At 34.8% G+C, this 17,684-nt stretch overlaps 1 protein-coding gene across 5 annotated transcripts in view; it reads left to right on the top strand.

Annotated features, from left to right (window-relative positions):
• The window catches only part of LOC150103910 (uncharacterized), a 589,709-nt gene that overhangs the window by 461,319 nt on the left and 110,706 nt on the right, over window positions 1–17,684 (top strand). For all 5 annotated transcript variants that reach the window (XM_090397176.1, XM_090397175.1, XM_090397178.1 and 2 more), the window contains exons 19-20: window positions 8,744–8,943; window positions 9,037–9,217. In XM_090397176.1, coding sequence (XP_090253302.1) covers window positions 8,744–8,943; window positions 9,037–9,217 — 381 coding nt within the window. The remainder of the gene's footprint in view (window positions 1–8,743; window positions 8,944–9,036; window positions 9,218–17,684) is intronic.

Below are 17,684 nucleotides of genomic sequence, written 5' to 3'. Positions count from 1 at the left end.
AACATCTTTCTCTAAATCCAGAGCAATTTAATAAAAAATACTGAGATAGGAGTGATGTTAGCTTGCTCCGCCTTTGCAACGAGTTTCCCGGTGTTGTACTACCTTATCCCAGTCCTGAAGATACATTCAGGCGCTAACTTTGTTTGCTCACACTTGGATAAAGGATTAAACTAAATTTATTATAGTCTAACCAAGTGAAAAATAAACTTTCAACACCTATGGGACATTAGTTTGAACTTTCCAGTAGAAAAACACTGATCTTGCTATAGAACACACTAAAGTGTTTTCTATAGCGAGAGTCGAATGTAATTACCATAGAGATTTTCTGAAACATATATTGAAGTATTGAACACAAAATATGAGGCTGATCTTCTAATGGCAAGCAATATCAAGTAGAGTGATGTGAGCAAATAACAAAATGAGGGAATTGGACAATGTGACTTATTTGTGCCTATGGTCCCACAGAAGGTTCTACTAACGTAGAAGTGGAGGAATTTTTTGAGGCTTTAGAAAGAGCAACTGACACAATGGAAAAGGAAAAGTTAGTCCTTGTTGAGGATCTAATAGCAGAGTAGGAAATGATTGTCAGACATACAAAAATGTATTGGGAAAATTTGGAGAAAAGAGCAGAGCTAATAATAATGGAAAATACTTGTTGGATTTCTGCTCAGGAGATGGACTTGTTATTACTAACACCATGTTCCAACATAAAAATGTGCACGAATTCACATGTGGAGAAGATGCAAGGAATAAGAAAAGTCTCATTGACTATGTTATTGTTGATAGTGATGTTTTCTCTCTGGTGCAGGACACTAGAGTGTACAGAGGATTTGAAATTGGAAATGATCACCATTTAGTCTTCAGCAGAATAAAATTGAATTTCATATTGAAAAGAAGAACATCTACAAAGTTTGAAAGTGAATAAAAGTTGAACAGCTCTTGGATTTGAACTGTAGACTAAAATCCACAAACATTCAAGAAAAAATTGAAAGAGTTTGAGAGTAGGAATCAAACCTTGGAGAGTTAGTGGCAAATCCTGAAGAAAACATTTATTGACTCAGCCAGAGAGGCATGTGGTGAGGTTGTCTGTAAGGAGAGAAAAAAAAAAAATCAGAACCCCATATTGGACATAGGAAGTTAAAAAGTGAAGGAAAAGAAGAAAGCATATTAAAAGTTCCTTGCAAATAAGCCAGTTTGTGCTCTTCGAGAATACAGAGACAAATGTAAGAAAGCTAAACACTGTGTAAAACTAGCTAAACAAAAGTTATAGTAAGACTTTGGTAAGAACATAGAAAATAAATATCTAGAAGGGAATAATATTGTGGAGGCTGTTGAAAAAGCTCAGAAACAGAAGAAAGAGTGCTATAAAAGGAATTCATCATCATCATCAAATTCCTGCCATGTACCCTCAAGGGGTGTACAGGATATGAAAGTACTACATGAAAAAATTACATCATTACTAACTTCCTATTTACAATTTTCCTCCAAATCAGTCTGTTACTTGTCAAGACTCCAACATTATCAGATCTTATATTTCTATCGTCTAAGGCACTTTGTACCGTATCAATCCACCTATATCTTTGTCTTCCCCTGGGTCGTTTTCCTGCCAACCTGGCAGAGAACAATTGTTTTGCTAATCTCTCCTCTCCCATTCTATTTAAGTGACCATACCACCTGAGATTAGCTCTGCTAACGCATTCCTGGATGCTGACAATGTCAAGTTCTTTCCTAATATCCTCATTTTTAATATGATATTGCCATTGATGCCATCTGTTCATGCCTCTAATCTTTCTCAGGACTCTCATATCTGCTGTCTCTAGTCTTTGGTCAAGTGTTTTACTTCTGACCCAGCTCTCAGATCCATAAGTTAAAACTGGTTTGAACACTGTCTTGTATACAGCTAATTTATTGTTCCGACTAATTTCTCTCTTATTCCATATGAATTTATTCAATTGACTTCCCACCATACCAGCTTTGCTGATTCTGTTGTCTATTTCTATATTTAATTTACCATCTTCAGTAAAAATCGTGCCTAAGTAGCTGAAATGTTTTACTTGTTCCACAGGTTCTCCATTCAAAACACAGTTGACATTTTCAATGATTCTGCCTATTTTCATTGTCTTTGTCTTTTTATTGCTGACCTTCATACCATACCTATTACAACAGCTATTCAATTTAGTCAGAGAATCTTGCAGACTTGTAGCGGATTTATTTAGAAGTATAACATCATCCGCATAAAGCAAAGAGCTGACATTAACATCTCCAATTTTGATATCAGGTTTAATACCACTTTCCTGCATAATGTGATCCATATAGATAATGAATAACAGTGGGGATAATGTACATCCTTGTCTCACACCAGATTTAACATTAAACCATCTTCCTGTACTTCCTTCAATTCTAACTGCTGACTTACAACTCAAATAAAGACTAAGTATTGCTTGATATAATGCCCCATCGACACCATATAACTGCAGCGTATTGAATAGCTTCTCTCTTGGCACCTTGTCATATGCCTTTTCCAGGTCGACAAAACTTAAATACAGATCTTTGTTATATTCCCATGCTTTCTCGACTATTTGTCGTAAAGTGAAGATCTGATCCTGACAGCCTCTATTTGGCATGAATCCAGCTTGTTCTTCACCAAGCTTTTCTTCCACAATTCTTCTCAACCGTTTCTCAAGTATACTTGCATAGATCTTGCCAAGAACACTCAGTAGGGAAATACCTCTGTAATTCTCACATTCCGTTTTATTTCCCTTTTTATATATGGGTACTATGAGAGCTCTACTCCAATCATCGGGAATTTGTCCCTCTGTCCAGGCTTTCTGAACTATGCAGTGCAGCCACTGTAAGACTTTTATACCACCATACTTCAGCATTTCTGGTCGAATATCATCTACTCCTGCTGCCTTTCCACATTTCAAGCCTTTGATGGCTTTTTCTACTTCAAGTATAGATATGTATTCCTGACTGCATGCCTGGTTAGTGTTTTTTATCACTGTGCTGTCATCACCGCTTGTTTCATTTAGCAGTTTTTCAAAGTAATTACTCCATACTTCAAGGATATCTTTTTCTCCTGTTTTCATGTCACCTTTATCATCTCTAACTCCTTTTACAGCACTCTTTCCTCCATTCCTAAGCTTCTTCAACAAACTCCAGAATATTTTGCCATCTTCTTGATATTTATTTTCTATATTCTTGCCAAAGTCCTCCCATGACTTTTGTTTAGCTAGTTTTACACACTGTTTAGCTTTCTTACATTTGTTTCTGTATTCTGTAAGAGTAAAAGCTGACTTATTTGCCAGGAACTTTTGACATGCTTTCTTCTTTTTCTTCACTGCCTCTTTAACTTCCTGTGTCCACCAGGGAGTTCTGATTTTTTTATCCTTACACACAACCTCACCACATGCCTCTCTAGCAGAATCAATCAATGTTTTCTTCAGAGTTTGCCACTGAATCTCCAAGGTTTGATTCCTGTTCTCAAACTCTTTCATTTTCTTTTCAATAATCTTTCTGTATTTTAGTCTACAGTTCACATCTGAGAGCTGCTCAACTTTTATTCGCTTTAAAACTTTCTTACATGTTATTCTTTTCAATATGAAATTCAATTTTATCCTGCTCAAGACTAAATAGTGATCACTTCCAATTTCAAATCCTCTGTACACTCTGGTGTCCTGCACTAGGAGAAAACATCACTATCAACAATAACATAGTTAATGAGACTTTTCTTATTCCTAGCCTCTTCTCTCCATGTGAATAAAAGGAATTAGAGATGATAAAACTGACATGAAAACTGGTGAAAAAGATATCCTTGATGTATGGAGTAATTACTTCAAAAATATAGATATGAGAGTCCTGAGAAAGATTAGAGGGGGTGAACAGATGGCATCAGTGGCAATGTCATATTAAAAATGAGGATATTAGGAAAGAACTTAATATTGTTAGCATACAGGAATGTGTTAGCAGAGCTAATCCCAGGTTGTATGGTCACTTAAACAGATTGGGAGAGGAAAGATTAGGAATTTGAAGATGATTATGATTTGCATATCATTCTTCTTACAAATATAAGGTCTTTAATTTGATATATAGATACTTTTAATTATGACACAATTAAATTAAAATAAATACAATATAAAAACATAAAAATCCCCCAAAAAAGGAAAAAAATTTTACAATCATTTTTCTATACAAAGTGTATATAAAAAAGCGAAAACAATACAGTTGACTCTCATAGACTGTTGGAAACCAAGTAGTTTGCATAGTGATTTTCTATAAGTATGGTATTATACCTATGGGACATTAGATTGGACTTGACAGTAGAAAAAAAAAAACTGATCTCGCTGTAGAAAACACTGCTGTGTTTTCTATAGCAGGAATTTAATATAATTACCACAGAGATTCTCTGAAACATGGGAAGAATTTGTTGGAAGTTTTTGTACTTGATTATACTATAAATTGAAGATACCAAGGCATTATATACTTGGTTTAATCCTTTATCCAAGTGTAAGCAAACAAAGTTTGCACCTAAAATATAATCAGGACTAGGGCAACTCATATATAGAAGTTAATGACTTCACATCACTTGCCTTAGTATCCCATTATGCAAAGCACATATCCTTATGTGCTTTGCATAAAATATGAGTATGTATAATGCTATGCATTATGGGAAGGGTCACTACAAAGAGTTTTGACCTTTATTGAGGTCTCGTCAGTGGCAGCCAGACCCACACAGGATACTGAGATTTGAGTGATGGAGAGGTCATATTTTCATATACAAGTTGCCAAAAGATGTCACCTTATTATTAAAATACTCTGGATTAGAGATAGTTGTTGGAAGTTTTTCCACTTGGTAATTAAATACTATAAATTAAAGATGCTAAGAATTATATACTTGGTTTAATCCCTTATCCAAGTGTAAGCAAACAAACTTTGCACTTGAAATATAATCAGTGCTAGGATAACTTGTATATAGAAACTAATGACTTCACTTCACTTGCCTTAGTATCTAATAATGCCAAGTACATATCCTTACGAGTATGTATTGTATTGTATATATAATTCCTGATTATATTTCAGGTGCAAACTTTGTTTGCTTATACTTGGATAAAGGATTAAACCAAGTATATAATATCTTTGTGTCTTTAATTATAGTTTAACCAAGTGGAAACACTTCCAACAACTATCTCTAATCCAGAGTATTTTAATAATAAGGTGTGACACCCTTTTGGCAATATGACCTCTCCATGTCTATGAAATATGAAAATATGACCTCTCCATTACTTGAATCTTAGTATCCCCTCTGGGTCTGGCTCCCACTGATGAGTCCTCAATAAAGGTCAAAACTCTTTGTAGTGACCCTTCCCATAATGCATAGCATTATATACCCATAAGGATATTCTTTTCATTATGGGATACTAAGGCAAGTAATGTGAAGTCATTAGCTTCTATATATTAGTTGCCCTAGTGCTGATTATATTTCAGGTGCAAACTTTTTCACTTGGATAACGGATTAAACTAAGTATGCAATGGCTTGGTATTTTTAATTTATACCATAAATTAAAAATACCAATATAAATTAAAAAAATCAGAATTTTTCTAGATTATTTCATCTTACTTTGAGTTAGTTGGTCAAGATCAAGGAAGCAATTTTTTTCCCTGTCTGTAAAACAAACTGACAGATCTGAAAACATGTGCAAGTTGTAGATATTTCCATATTGGCTTCTAGATCTTATTGCAGAACCTGGAGCTTTAGTCGTTTCTCTGGACAATTTTATCTGTTATCTGTCATTTGTAGTAAATTGAAATCTTTACAATTAATATAATTATATTAATTTTCTTATTATCATCATCATCAAATTACTGATATTTACCCTCAAGGGGTGTACAGGATATCATAGTACTACATGAAAAATGTACATCATTACTAACTTCCTATCCACAATTTTCCTCTAAATCAATCTATTACCTGTCAAGGCTCCCACATTATCAGATCTTATATTTCTGTCTTCTAAGGCATGTTTACTGTATCAATCCGCCTATGTCTTGGTCTTCCTCTGGGTCTTTTTCCTGCCAACCTGGCAGCAGAGAAAACTTGTTTTGCTAATCTTTCCTCTTCCATTCTTGTTAAGTGACCATACCACCTGAGATTAGCTCTGCTAACGCATTCCTGTATGCTAATAATATTAAGGTCTTTCCTAATATCCACATTTTTAATATGATATTGCCATTGATGCCATCTGTTCATGTCTCTCATCTTTCTCAGGACTCTCATATCTGCAGTCTCTAGTCTTTGATCAAGTGTTTTACTTCTAACCCAGCTCTCAGATTCATGAGCTAAAATTGGTTTGAACACTGTCTTTTATATAGCTAATTTAGTGTTTTGGCTATTTCTTTCTTATTCCATATAAATTTATTCAATTCACTTCCTTCCATACCAGCTTTGTTGATCCTGTTGTCTATTTCCATATTTAATTTGCCGGCAAAGCTTGGTCGATTGGTAGAGCCTCTGCTACTAATGGCTCGTAAAAAGTTAAGAAAGTTTGAGCACAGTTAGTAGTTGGAAGGGGACCAATTATTCGATGCTGTTGGCACACTCTCCCTCGATGAGTCTTTGGACTCCCTAGAGGTGTATAATAATAATGAATAATAAAGAGATCTTCACTAAAAATTGTGCCTAAGTAGTTGAAATGTTTTACTTGTTCTATAGGTTCTCCATTCATGATGCAGATGATATTTTAAATATTTATGTCTATTTTAAATGTCTTTGTCTTGTTATTGCTGACCTTCATACCATATCTATTACAACAGTTATTCAATTTAGTCAGGGAATCTTGCAGACTTGTTGCTGATTTAATTAGAAGTATAACATCATCCTCATAAAGCAAAGAGAGCTGACATTAACATCTCCAATTTTGATATCATATTTAATACCACTTTTCTTCATAATGTGACCATATAGATAATGAATAACAGAGAGGATAATGTATATCTTGTCTGACATCACATTTAACATTAAACCATCTTCCTGTACTTCTTACAATTCTAACTGCTGACTTGCAACTCAAATAAAGACTAAGTATTGCTTGATATAATGCCCCATTGACACTATATAACTGTATGGTATTGAATAGCTTCTTTCTTGGCACCTTGTTTTATGCCTTTTCCAGATCGACAAAACTTAAATAGCGATCTCTGTTATATTCCCAATATTTCTCAACTATTTGTCGTAAAGAGAAAATCTGCTCCTTACAGCCTCTATTTAGCCTGACTTTAGCTTGCTCTTCACCAAGCTTCTCTTTCATCCTTCTCAACTGGTTTCTCAAGTATACTGACATAAATCTTACCAGGAACACTCAGTTGAGAAATATTTCTGTATTTCTCACATTCAGTTTTATTTCAGTTTTTATATATGGGTACTATGAGAGCTCTACTCCAATCACCTGGAATTCATGCCTCTGTCAGTACCTCTGAAGCCATTCATACCTTTCATACCTCCATACTTTAGCATTTCTGGTTATATATCATCTACTCCAGCTGTCTTTTCACATTTCAGACTTTTGATGGCTTTTTCTACTTTGGCTATGGATATGCATTCCTGATTGCATGTCTGGTCAGTGTTTTTTATCACTGTGCTATCATCACTGCTAGTTTAATTTAGTAATTTTTTTGAAGTAATTACTCCATACATCAAGGATATCTTTTTCTCCAGTTTTCATGTCATCTTTATCATCTCTAATTCCTTCTACTGTACTCTTTCGTCCATTTCTGAGCTTTTTCAATAACTTCTAGAATATCTTTCCATTTCTTAATATTTATTTTCTATGTTCTTACCAAAGTCTTCCCATGACTTTTGTTTAGCTAGTTTTACACAGTGTTTAGCTTTTTTACATTTGTCTCTGTATTCTCTAAGTGCACAAGCTGGCTTATTTGCCAGAAATTTTTGATATGCTTTCTTCTTTACCTTCACTGCCTTTTTAATTTCCTGTGTCCACTATGGAGTTCTGAATTTTCTATCCTTGCAGACAACCTCACCACATGCCTCTCTGGCTGAATCAATCAATGTTTTCTTCTGATCTTTCCACTGAATCTCCAAGGTTTGATTCCTGTTCTCAAACTTTCATTTTTTTTTTTGAATAATGTTTGTATATTTCAGTCTACAGTTCATATCTGAGAGCTGCTGAACTTTTATTCACTTTAAAACTTTCTTATATGTTCTTGTTTTCAATATGAAATTTAATTTTATCCTGCTTAAGACTAAATGGTGATTACTTCCAATTTCAAATCCTCTGTATGCTCTTGTGTCATTATCAACTTGTATACCTAAGAGTCCAGCTAATTTTCCACTCTGCTTAGTCATCGGCATTTTATTGTACTTTGGAAAGTGGTATAAGGGGAAGAGAAATCTTTCTTGAGTGAAATCAGTAGCCTATCCCTATGTTTGATACCTAAATAGATACTTAATTATATATTGTCAATGGTTGAAAAAAAAAATTTGTGAAGGATAAAAAAAAAAAAAAAAAACATTTTTTTTTTTATCCTTCACAAATTTGATCTCTTTAATAAACTTTCGGTATGTTTCGTCTTGTAATGAAAAATAGAAGCTTAATAATAGAAGGAAAATCAGTGCCTAAACAATACAAAATGCTAGCTTGCCACAGTTTTGTTTTTTTAGTCATGTAAAATGTTTTGCTTCTAAAATATTCATTTCTTTCTCTCATTGATGTGTATTTACTTAAAACAGGAAGTGCTGGTAAACAAGATTCTCACAGTAAAGCTGAAAATATCATTACTTTAGAAGAAACACGTATCAATCATAACAGTTTAAACAATTTCAGTGGGTCTTCATGTGGAAGTAAGGTTCATTCCTCCAGATCTCTTCATTTGTTTGAAATGGTAGAAAGCGATCATATCCAAAATGTCAAGAAACCATCTCTACAGAAGGTATTATCATTATCTTTTTTGTTCCGTTAAAATTCAATAGTATCATCTTGATAATATGGATTCTTAGTGCTTATTGCTCTATTTATGTTTCAGGAAGTTGAAGCACAGAGGCCTGATTTTTCCTCTCCTGACTTGGGAATAGAATCAGATCCAAATCCAGAAAGCCAAGCTAATTTTCAGCGTGAGCCTCTTCCATCTCATTTAGATGCCTTATCTGCAAAGCAAAGTCAAAGAATGCATAATGAAGGACATGAAGAAAAACATAAGCATTTTTGTAAGTTTATTTCATTTATCAATTAACAACTATACTGATATTGCACAAATTAGGCTTTCAGTCTTGTGCTTTTTAAATTATTGTTTCCTTTTATATATATATGAAGATATAAATTTCTCTCCATGTCCTTTTGGTGTTCTGCATTTGCAAATTCATCTGCCATGATATTGTCAAAGTCTAATTCTTTTGGCTAACAATACATTATTTTGAGGCTAATAAGTTGAACCCCGTAGAAACTGGATTTACAGTAATATATATAATATTTTGGCTATGCTTTTCAACATATTAAAATGAATGTGCATATGACATCTGCAAAGTTTTTTTTTCTTTAATTGCCGTATTTTTCGGACCATAATTCGCACCTTTTTACATAGAAAAATCGACTTAAAATTGGGGTGCATCTTATGGTCCGAAGGTAACATTAAAATGAGAATCTTTACACTGCACCGAAGCTGTTAGCGAAGTTCATTTACTGGCACAATATATTAATAAAATTAGTAAGTACGCCACTGATGGTAGGTACCTAAGTTATCTCGCTGCATGTGGGTGAATCACCGATTTTAGAGCGTCAATAGTCATTACTGTGTAAACATATGTGCTTTTGTATGGTTCACTTGAACTATTTTTTATAAATCATTAAAATTTTTATATTAAAATTACAAAAAAATGAGTGTAAAACAAAAAAGACTTTCATATAACATGAGTTATAAATTATGCAAAACAATATGGAAACAGAGCAGCAGAAAGACCTTTTGATCTACCGCCAACAGAAAAATGGTTCGTGAGTGGAGAAAACAAGAGGAACAATTAAAACTGCTATGTAAACACAAGAAAACATTCCGTTCGCACCTAGAAAAATGGCCAGAATAAGAAGCACAAATGAAAAATTGCTTAACAAATCATCGAAAGATGGGAATATCTGTTTCTATGAAAATGATAATTTTTGAAGCGAAACGATGGGCAACTACTAATGGAATTTTAGATTTTACCGGATCACCATCTTGGTGCTTTAGATTTATGAAAGACATGGGTTATGCATGTGTACAAAAAACATTCTAGCCCAAAAAATGCCGACTGACTATTCTAAAATTATAGAATTCCATAGATTTTGCATATCAGCAAGAAGGAAATTTAACTTTGAGTTTAATCAAATTGCGAACATGGATGAAGTGCCTCTAACTTTTGATGTTCCTTCAAATCAGACAGTAGATTCAAAAGGCACCAAACAATAGTGATCAAAACAACAGGTCATGAAAAACTCACTAGCTTGTTGCGCGGACAGAACAAAACTACCCCCATGTTAATCTTCAAGAGAAAAACGTTACCGAGAGATGAATTTCCTCGTGGCATTATTATCCATTCAAGATAAAGGCTGGATGGACGAAACAGGAATGAAATTATGGATACAAAAGATATGGGCAAAACGTCCAGGTGCGTTGTTTAAAAAGCCTGCGATGTTAGCGTGGGATCAATTCAGAGCGCATAAAACAAAATCCACCAAGAAGCTTCTAAAAGAAATGAATACAGAATTAGCTGTCATTCCTGGAGGCCTTACAAGTCAATTACAACCCTTGGGATGGATCTATAAATAAACCATTAAAAACTTTTATGTGGGAAGAGTTGAACAAATGGATGGCAAAGTCAAATCACGATGTTACAGCAACAGGACGTATGAAACGTCCAACAATTTTAGAAGAATTCATGTGAAAAATTCATGGGAAGCTGTGAAAGAAGAGACAATTATAAAGTCTGCAGGATAAGTAATGTGATGGATGGTACCGAAGATGACACAGTTTTTGAAGGGAGTGACAACAATAGTTCAGACGAAAGTAATACGAACAGTGACATTAATGAGACCAGAGATAGTACCGAGAGTGAAGATGAACTGAATATTGCTAATACAAATGATTGTAACAATAAATAAAAATTAAGTAAGCATTTGTAAATATCTTTATATAATAAACATTTTTTTTCTAAAAATCATCTCATAAATTTGGGGTGCATCTTATTGTCCGAAAAATACTCTAATTTTTAAAAATATATGCTTTAATTATGTATGAATAAATGTGATCTACCCTTCACAAAACCATGTTGTCTCCCATACAGTATCCCATTTTCATCTATCCAGTCCTGTATTCTTCTCTTGACTAATTTCTCCAAGATCTTGACAACGATTCCTGATATGCTAATTGGTCGGTAATTTACAACAGCATTCTTAGAACCTCCTTTATGCAGTGGAACTATTTTCCCCTCTTTCCAACCCCTCAGGACTAACCCAGACCCGAGACTCAAATTAAACAAAATGGTCAAGGGTACTGACAATTCTTTAGCCGCTTCACGTATGACACGAGCTGGTATACCATTCAATCCCACAGATGTATTGGCATTGAGGTTTGGCAATGGACTACTCACCTCCACTTCATTCACCACAATTCCCGTATAATCTATTGGTTCATTCATTTCTGCAATGTCACCACCTAGATGATATATTCTTGCAAAGTGCTCGCTTAGTAATTCAACTATATCAGCTGATTCGGTTACCTCCCTACCATTGGCATTCTTTAAAATCACTGTGCCATATATATTTTTTCTTTTACTTGCAACATATCGAAAAAACTATTTGGGATTCTCTTTAACCTGCATGGCCAATATTCTTTCGTAATCCTTTTTTGCTTTTCTTACCACACTCATTACCCTTCTGGCCTGCACTTTATACCGTTCATGTGCCTCCTGTCACCTTTCTCCTTAAATTTACTCCATAGTTGTTTCTTTTTTTTTTTTTTTCAGCTCAAGCTTAATGATTTTATTCAACCATTTAACCCATACTTGATTTATTATTCGGACTCTAGGTATACAGTCAGCCATTGCTTCATGCAAACACTTCTTTACCACCTGCCATGGCACTGAACCAATCAATCTCCTAAGCTTGTCATACTTACCAGCCCGATATTCCACATATGCCCCGTCTTAATTGTAAAATCCACACCTTTAGCCACCTCCCAAGTCAAGACCCCTATGATCACTCTCACCAATTGGTGGCAACGTTGTCATATTCATTACAGCCAAATTCTCAGATGCAATTACTAGGTCAAGCACTTTCTGACCCCTAGTATTTTCCATTACATGCTGTCGCAGATAGTTATCCCATAATAACCTCATAAAATCCAATTCCTTACTCCCATGTGTCCTCTCCTCCTTCCAATCCATGTTACCATAGTTGAAATCTCCCATAATAATTACCCCCTTCCACTCATCTCTTCTATTTGCTTATGCATTCCATCTATTCCATCACCTGGTCTATAGCAGCACCCAACTATATATTTAGTTCTGCTAATTTCAATCTCACACCAAATAGCCTCAAATGTGCTCTTTTCTCTATCCTGCAGTTCCACTTCTATTCTTCTTGGATGTAGCTCATCAGCTATCATCAATAACACTCCGTCCCCCATTTTATTCTCCCTGTCACTCCTGAACACACTATGCCCCTCACATTCAGTCCCACTAGCTGTGTCATCTTCTGTCAGCCATGTTTCACTAATGCCAATAACCTGTGGTCTGGAAGTGCCAACCAAGGCCAAAAAAAGCATTTGTATACATGAATTGAAGAAACCGATTTGTCCCATCCCTATTTTGATGCCTTATACTAACTATCCCATTGGAACCTCTCTTTCAGCTGAACTCAACGATATACACAACACCTTCCTATCCAGTGGCTACAGTGATTACAGAATTAAAAAAATAATCAGTTCCTCCCCTATTCCTCGGTCATCGTTCAGAAGGATTTCAGAAATGCCATCACCATTCCCTACATCCATGGCACATCAGAAGAAATAGAGGTCTTTAAAAAAAGTACAACCTCTACACAGATTTTAAGCCCCACTAGAAACTTGCTACCCTTATCCATTCTACCAAAGATCAGCTTCCTCCTCTCAGTGCCTGGAGTACATCAAGTACCATGTTTCTGTAAGTTGGCCTACTTCAGACAGACAGATCAGTGACTGTCCATTTAGAAGAACACAAATTGTACATCTGCAATCACGACTGTGGTCAATATTACTTTGCAGGCCATGTATTGGGTACAATCCACAGTATCTCCTGGAAGAAAACCACCATGCTTCACAATAGTAAATTTAAAAAAGGAAAGACTGTTTTTAGAATCTGTAGCAGCACTCAGAAATCAACATAATTTAAACAAATATGGATGTATAAAACTTCCCAAAATTTGGGAAACAATAATTGTCAGAGGTCCCACTTTACATTCTTGGCTGCCTACAAATACCCTTAGAGGATGCACCACTTAGATAGGACTTTAGAGTCACCCACATATTTCATTTAGTTGTGTTTGTCTTTGTGTGTTACAAGTGTTATTTGTAATCCCTGAAGATGTCTCAGTGACTAAGAGGAAATATTGAATATTAGTTTTTAATCCTTTCCTAGTGCTGTAAATATTCCATTAAACCTCTAACATGATGTCCTCCCAGCACTTAAGTCTTGACACAAAGAGTTTGACTAGGTTTTTCTTGGCTAGGTGATAATTCGGGCTGTCTATACCTTCGACTATTGGCGCCGGTGTGGTGCGTTTTGTTTGTGTATCTTTGGTAGATTATATGGTAGACCGCAAATTCTCGGGGAACGAGCGTAGCGCAGAAGTAATTTTTTGACTGTATCTTCAGGCCATGTAGTAATTGATTTAAGTAGTTTCTCTGTTTTCTTTTTTATTCTATTGGTTGGGTTAGAAAACAGAGAAACTACTTAAATCAATTACTACATGGCCCGAAGATACAGTCAAAAAATTACTTCTACACTATGTTTGCTCCCGGAGAATTTACGGTCTACCGAAGATACACAAACAAAACACACCACTTCAGCTGATAGTCAAAGGTATAGACAGCCTGAATTATCACCTAGCCAAGAAATTAGCAGCAACACTCAAAGAGTTGGTAGGTCATTCCCCCTCTTATATCAGAAACACATAACACTTCATAAACATAATCAAAAACATTACAGTAGAGAAAGATGATTTAATAAAAGTAAGTTTTGATGTCTCTGCCCTCTTTATGAATGTCCCAATTGTATGGCTAAACACTTTTTACCTACAGAAAGAAGGCACAGCCATGGGCTTGCCATTATCTCCCACTATTGCTAACTTTTATATGGAACATTTAGAGCAACATGCTCTAGAATCCTCTTCTTTAAAACCCAAAGTCTGGCTTAGATACGTTGACGATGTTTTCGTGATCTGGCCCCATGGCTGCCAGACACTAGACACTTTCCTTAGCCACCTAAACAAACAACACAAATACATACATTTCACAATTGAGATTGAAAAACAGAACACACTTCCGTTTCTAGATACACTTGTTACACTTCCTTCTGGCAGTCTTTTCTTCACTGTTTACCAGAAACCGACACATACGGGCCAATATATAAACTCCTACTACCACCCAACACAAAAACTAGGTGTCATTAATACCCTAAAAAACAGGGCTTTGAAGATCCGCTCCAATGAACAAGCACTAAAAGACGAATTTAAAGTTGTCAGCACTACTTTTCTAAAAAATGGTTAGCCAAAACACTATTAACAAAATTCTCTACAAGACCTCAACAAAAAACAAAGATAAACCAGACTACAATAAAATTATAACCATTCCTTACATTAAAGGGACATCAGATAAAATAAACAGAATACTATAGAAATACAACCTAAAAGCCACCTTTAACCCTCCTGCAAAATTAAAAAACTTATTCAACTCATCCAAAGACCCACTCCCTCTGCTGGCCCACCCTGAAGTATACCGTATTTATTGCACCTGGAATCTACCATATATAGGGGAAACAGGACGTGCAATTCCTATCAGACAAAAGGAACATAAATGACACATTAAATATAATAACTGTGGTGAAGCTGGCCTTTCTGATCATGCCCCGAACACTTTACATAGAATTGACTGGAAAAGCACCAGTTGTTTACATCACACAAAAGCATGGTATGAACGCAAATTTAAGGAAGCCTGTGAGATTCTTATCAACCACCTCAATCTGAATAATAATGATGGTCTAAAAATCCCAAGCATATGGAAGGCACATATTCTATGCACGGAATCTTTCTCCCTAAATTATTAGGTTCTCAAACTTTTTGAAGTCGGGGCGCATTTAAAATCCTACAAATAATTGTAAGCCCACTATATACAAATTTCTGAAAAAATATGTTATAATAATTAAGTCAAATATTACAGAAAAAAAATAATGCGATAAAAAAAAATAAAATGAAACATACCTTGAGTTTATTCATTCTTGTGTTTATGAGAAACATGAGCCTGATGTGTCCCAGCAATTGCTTCAATGTTTGGGCATATATTTGAAAGGCAAACTCTCATTTCCTCGTCAGTACATTGAAGAGTTCCTCTCTTTTTGCACTTAATTGTGGTGAGGGTAGAAAATCCTAATTCACATAAATATGATGTTGAAAATTGTAGTAAAATGTTCAAAGCTTTTTTAGATATTGACACATATTCTTCTTTTATAGAAATCCAAAAGGCTTCAAGAGACAATTCCTTATGTTTAATCATCAATCCATGATCAGTGGATATAGCTGCCCGTTCTTCTTCTTCTGTTAATGTTAAACCAAAATCACTTGAAGTTTCCATAAATGGGTTTCTAATCCAATGGTATTGTTCAGTGTTAAGTGATGGAAAATAAGAATTCAATTTTTCTTCTAAACTTGTTAAATGTTCAACTATTATTGGAAGTGTTTCATTTATGCAAATGTTACTTACCAATGGAAACATTTCCAAATTACCTTCAACTGCTTTTCTTTTCCAAATCTGTAGTTTTCTCTGAAACACTTTCACTTTGTCCGTGGATGTGAGAATATTTTCTTCTTTCCCTTGCATGCTAGTATTCAAAATATTGAGCTGCTGAAATATATCGGCCGAATACTGTAACCTGGCAATCCAAAATTTGCACCGAAGGCAGTTACAAAAATGTAATTATTTCATCTCTTCAAAAAACACAAGAAGTTCTTGTCATAGCTCATGTACACGGGCATGTACTTTCCTCCTTGACAGCCACCCCTCAGTGTGTAAAAGCAGCCGTCTGTGTTGTGAATCCATATCAATACAAAGTTTGGAATAAACGCGATTTGACAGGTCTTGTTTTAATAAAGTTTACCATCTGAACAACCTTGATCTAAAACTTCTCTTAATTTTTCTCCCAATGTTTTTGCCATCAAGGCCTCCCTATGAAGAAAGCAGTGAGTTACGATAACATTCTCATTTTGTTTTTTTACAAAAGATGTAAGGCCCTTAACACAGCCTACCATGGAAGGGGCTCCATCTGTACAAATGCCTACACACGACTTCCATGTTAGCTGCCATTTATCAAGATAGCTATTCAAAATGTTAAAAATGTCCTCACTTTTTGTAGACACACTTAATTCTTTGCAAAAAAAGAAACTGATTTACTATTTGATCTTCATTAATAAAACGGATGAATGCTAAGAGTTGTGCCTTGTTGGTAATGTCTGTTGACTCATCAATTTGCAATGCAAAATTTGAATACTGAAGTTTATTACTGCATACATTTTTCTCGATATCAGAAGACATTTCTATAATACCCTGTGAACTGTATCGTTGGACAGAGGAATCTTGCTTATTTTCATTGCTGTTTCATATCCTAGCATTGTCATGACCATTTTTTTGCATGCAGGCAAAATAAGTGACTCACCTAAAGTATGATCTTTCTTATTTTTTGCTATCAGTTCTGAGACTTGATAAGAAGCAATTTGAGCTTTATCAGAAACAGTCATTATACTTTTAAAAGAATTTGCCGCTTTTGTTTGCTATTCAGACAATCTCTTGAAAAAATTTACAGATTTATCTTATAAATTAGAGTGTATAGTTTTAAAATGTTTACTCAATTTACTAGGAAGCAATGATTCATTTGCCATTTTACATCCACATACTTAACATAGCAGTAAAGGATGATCTTCACTTCTGGTCCAAGTGAAACCAAAGCTTAAATAACTTGCATTATATTTGCGAGTAGGCCGCGATTTTGCTTTCTTACTTGCACTTAACTTTTGTTCACTTCCAGAATATGATTCTTCAATATCACGCTTCTTTTTAAGAAATCTATCCATTTTATTTGGGTGTATTTATCTGAAAATAAGTAATATGCACATAACATCCACTTCCAACACTTTTAAAATAAGTAATATACACAACAAGAATAAACCATATTCTTGTTCTCTTTGCAAGAAAAACCATTGTTAATTAACATAATAATAATGTGTTGACAAAAAGAGCGGTATATCCGTAATGAAAAGGTATAATAGAGTAACTATATTTATTTTTATATCTGGACACACATTTCTCTGGAATACCATAGGGCGCACCCTTTGAGAACCACTGCCCTAAGATCTAACTATAAACAGGACTGCAGATAATCCAGAATTGTAAATCTAATA

The sequence above is a fragment of the Typopeltis vanoorti genome, chromosome 8, assembly GCF_054136105.1.
Source record: "Typopeltis vanoorti isolate ZY-2024b chromosome 8, IOZ_Tvanoo_1.0, whole genome shotgun sequence".
NCBI classification, from domain to species: domain Eukaryota; kingdom Metazoa; phylum Arthropoda; class Arachnida; order Uropygi; family Thelyphonidae; genus Typopeltis; species Typopeltis vanoorti.
This window is presented reverse-complemented; position numbering and strand designations above follow the sequence as displayed.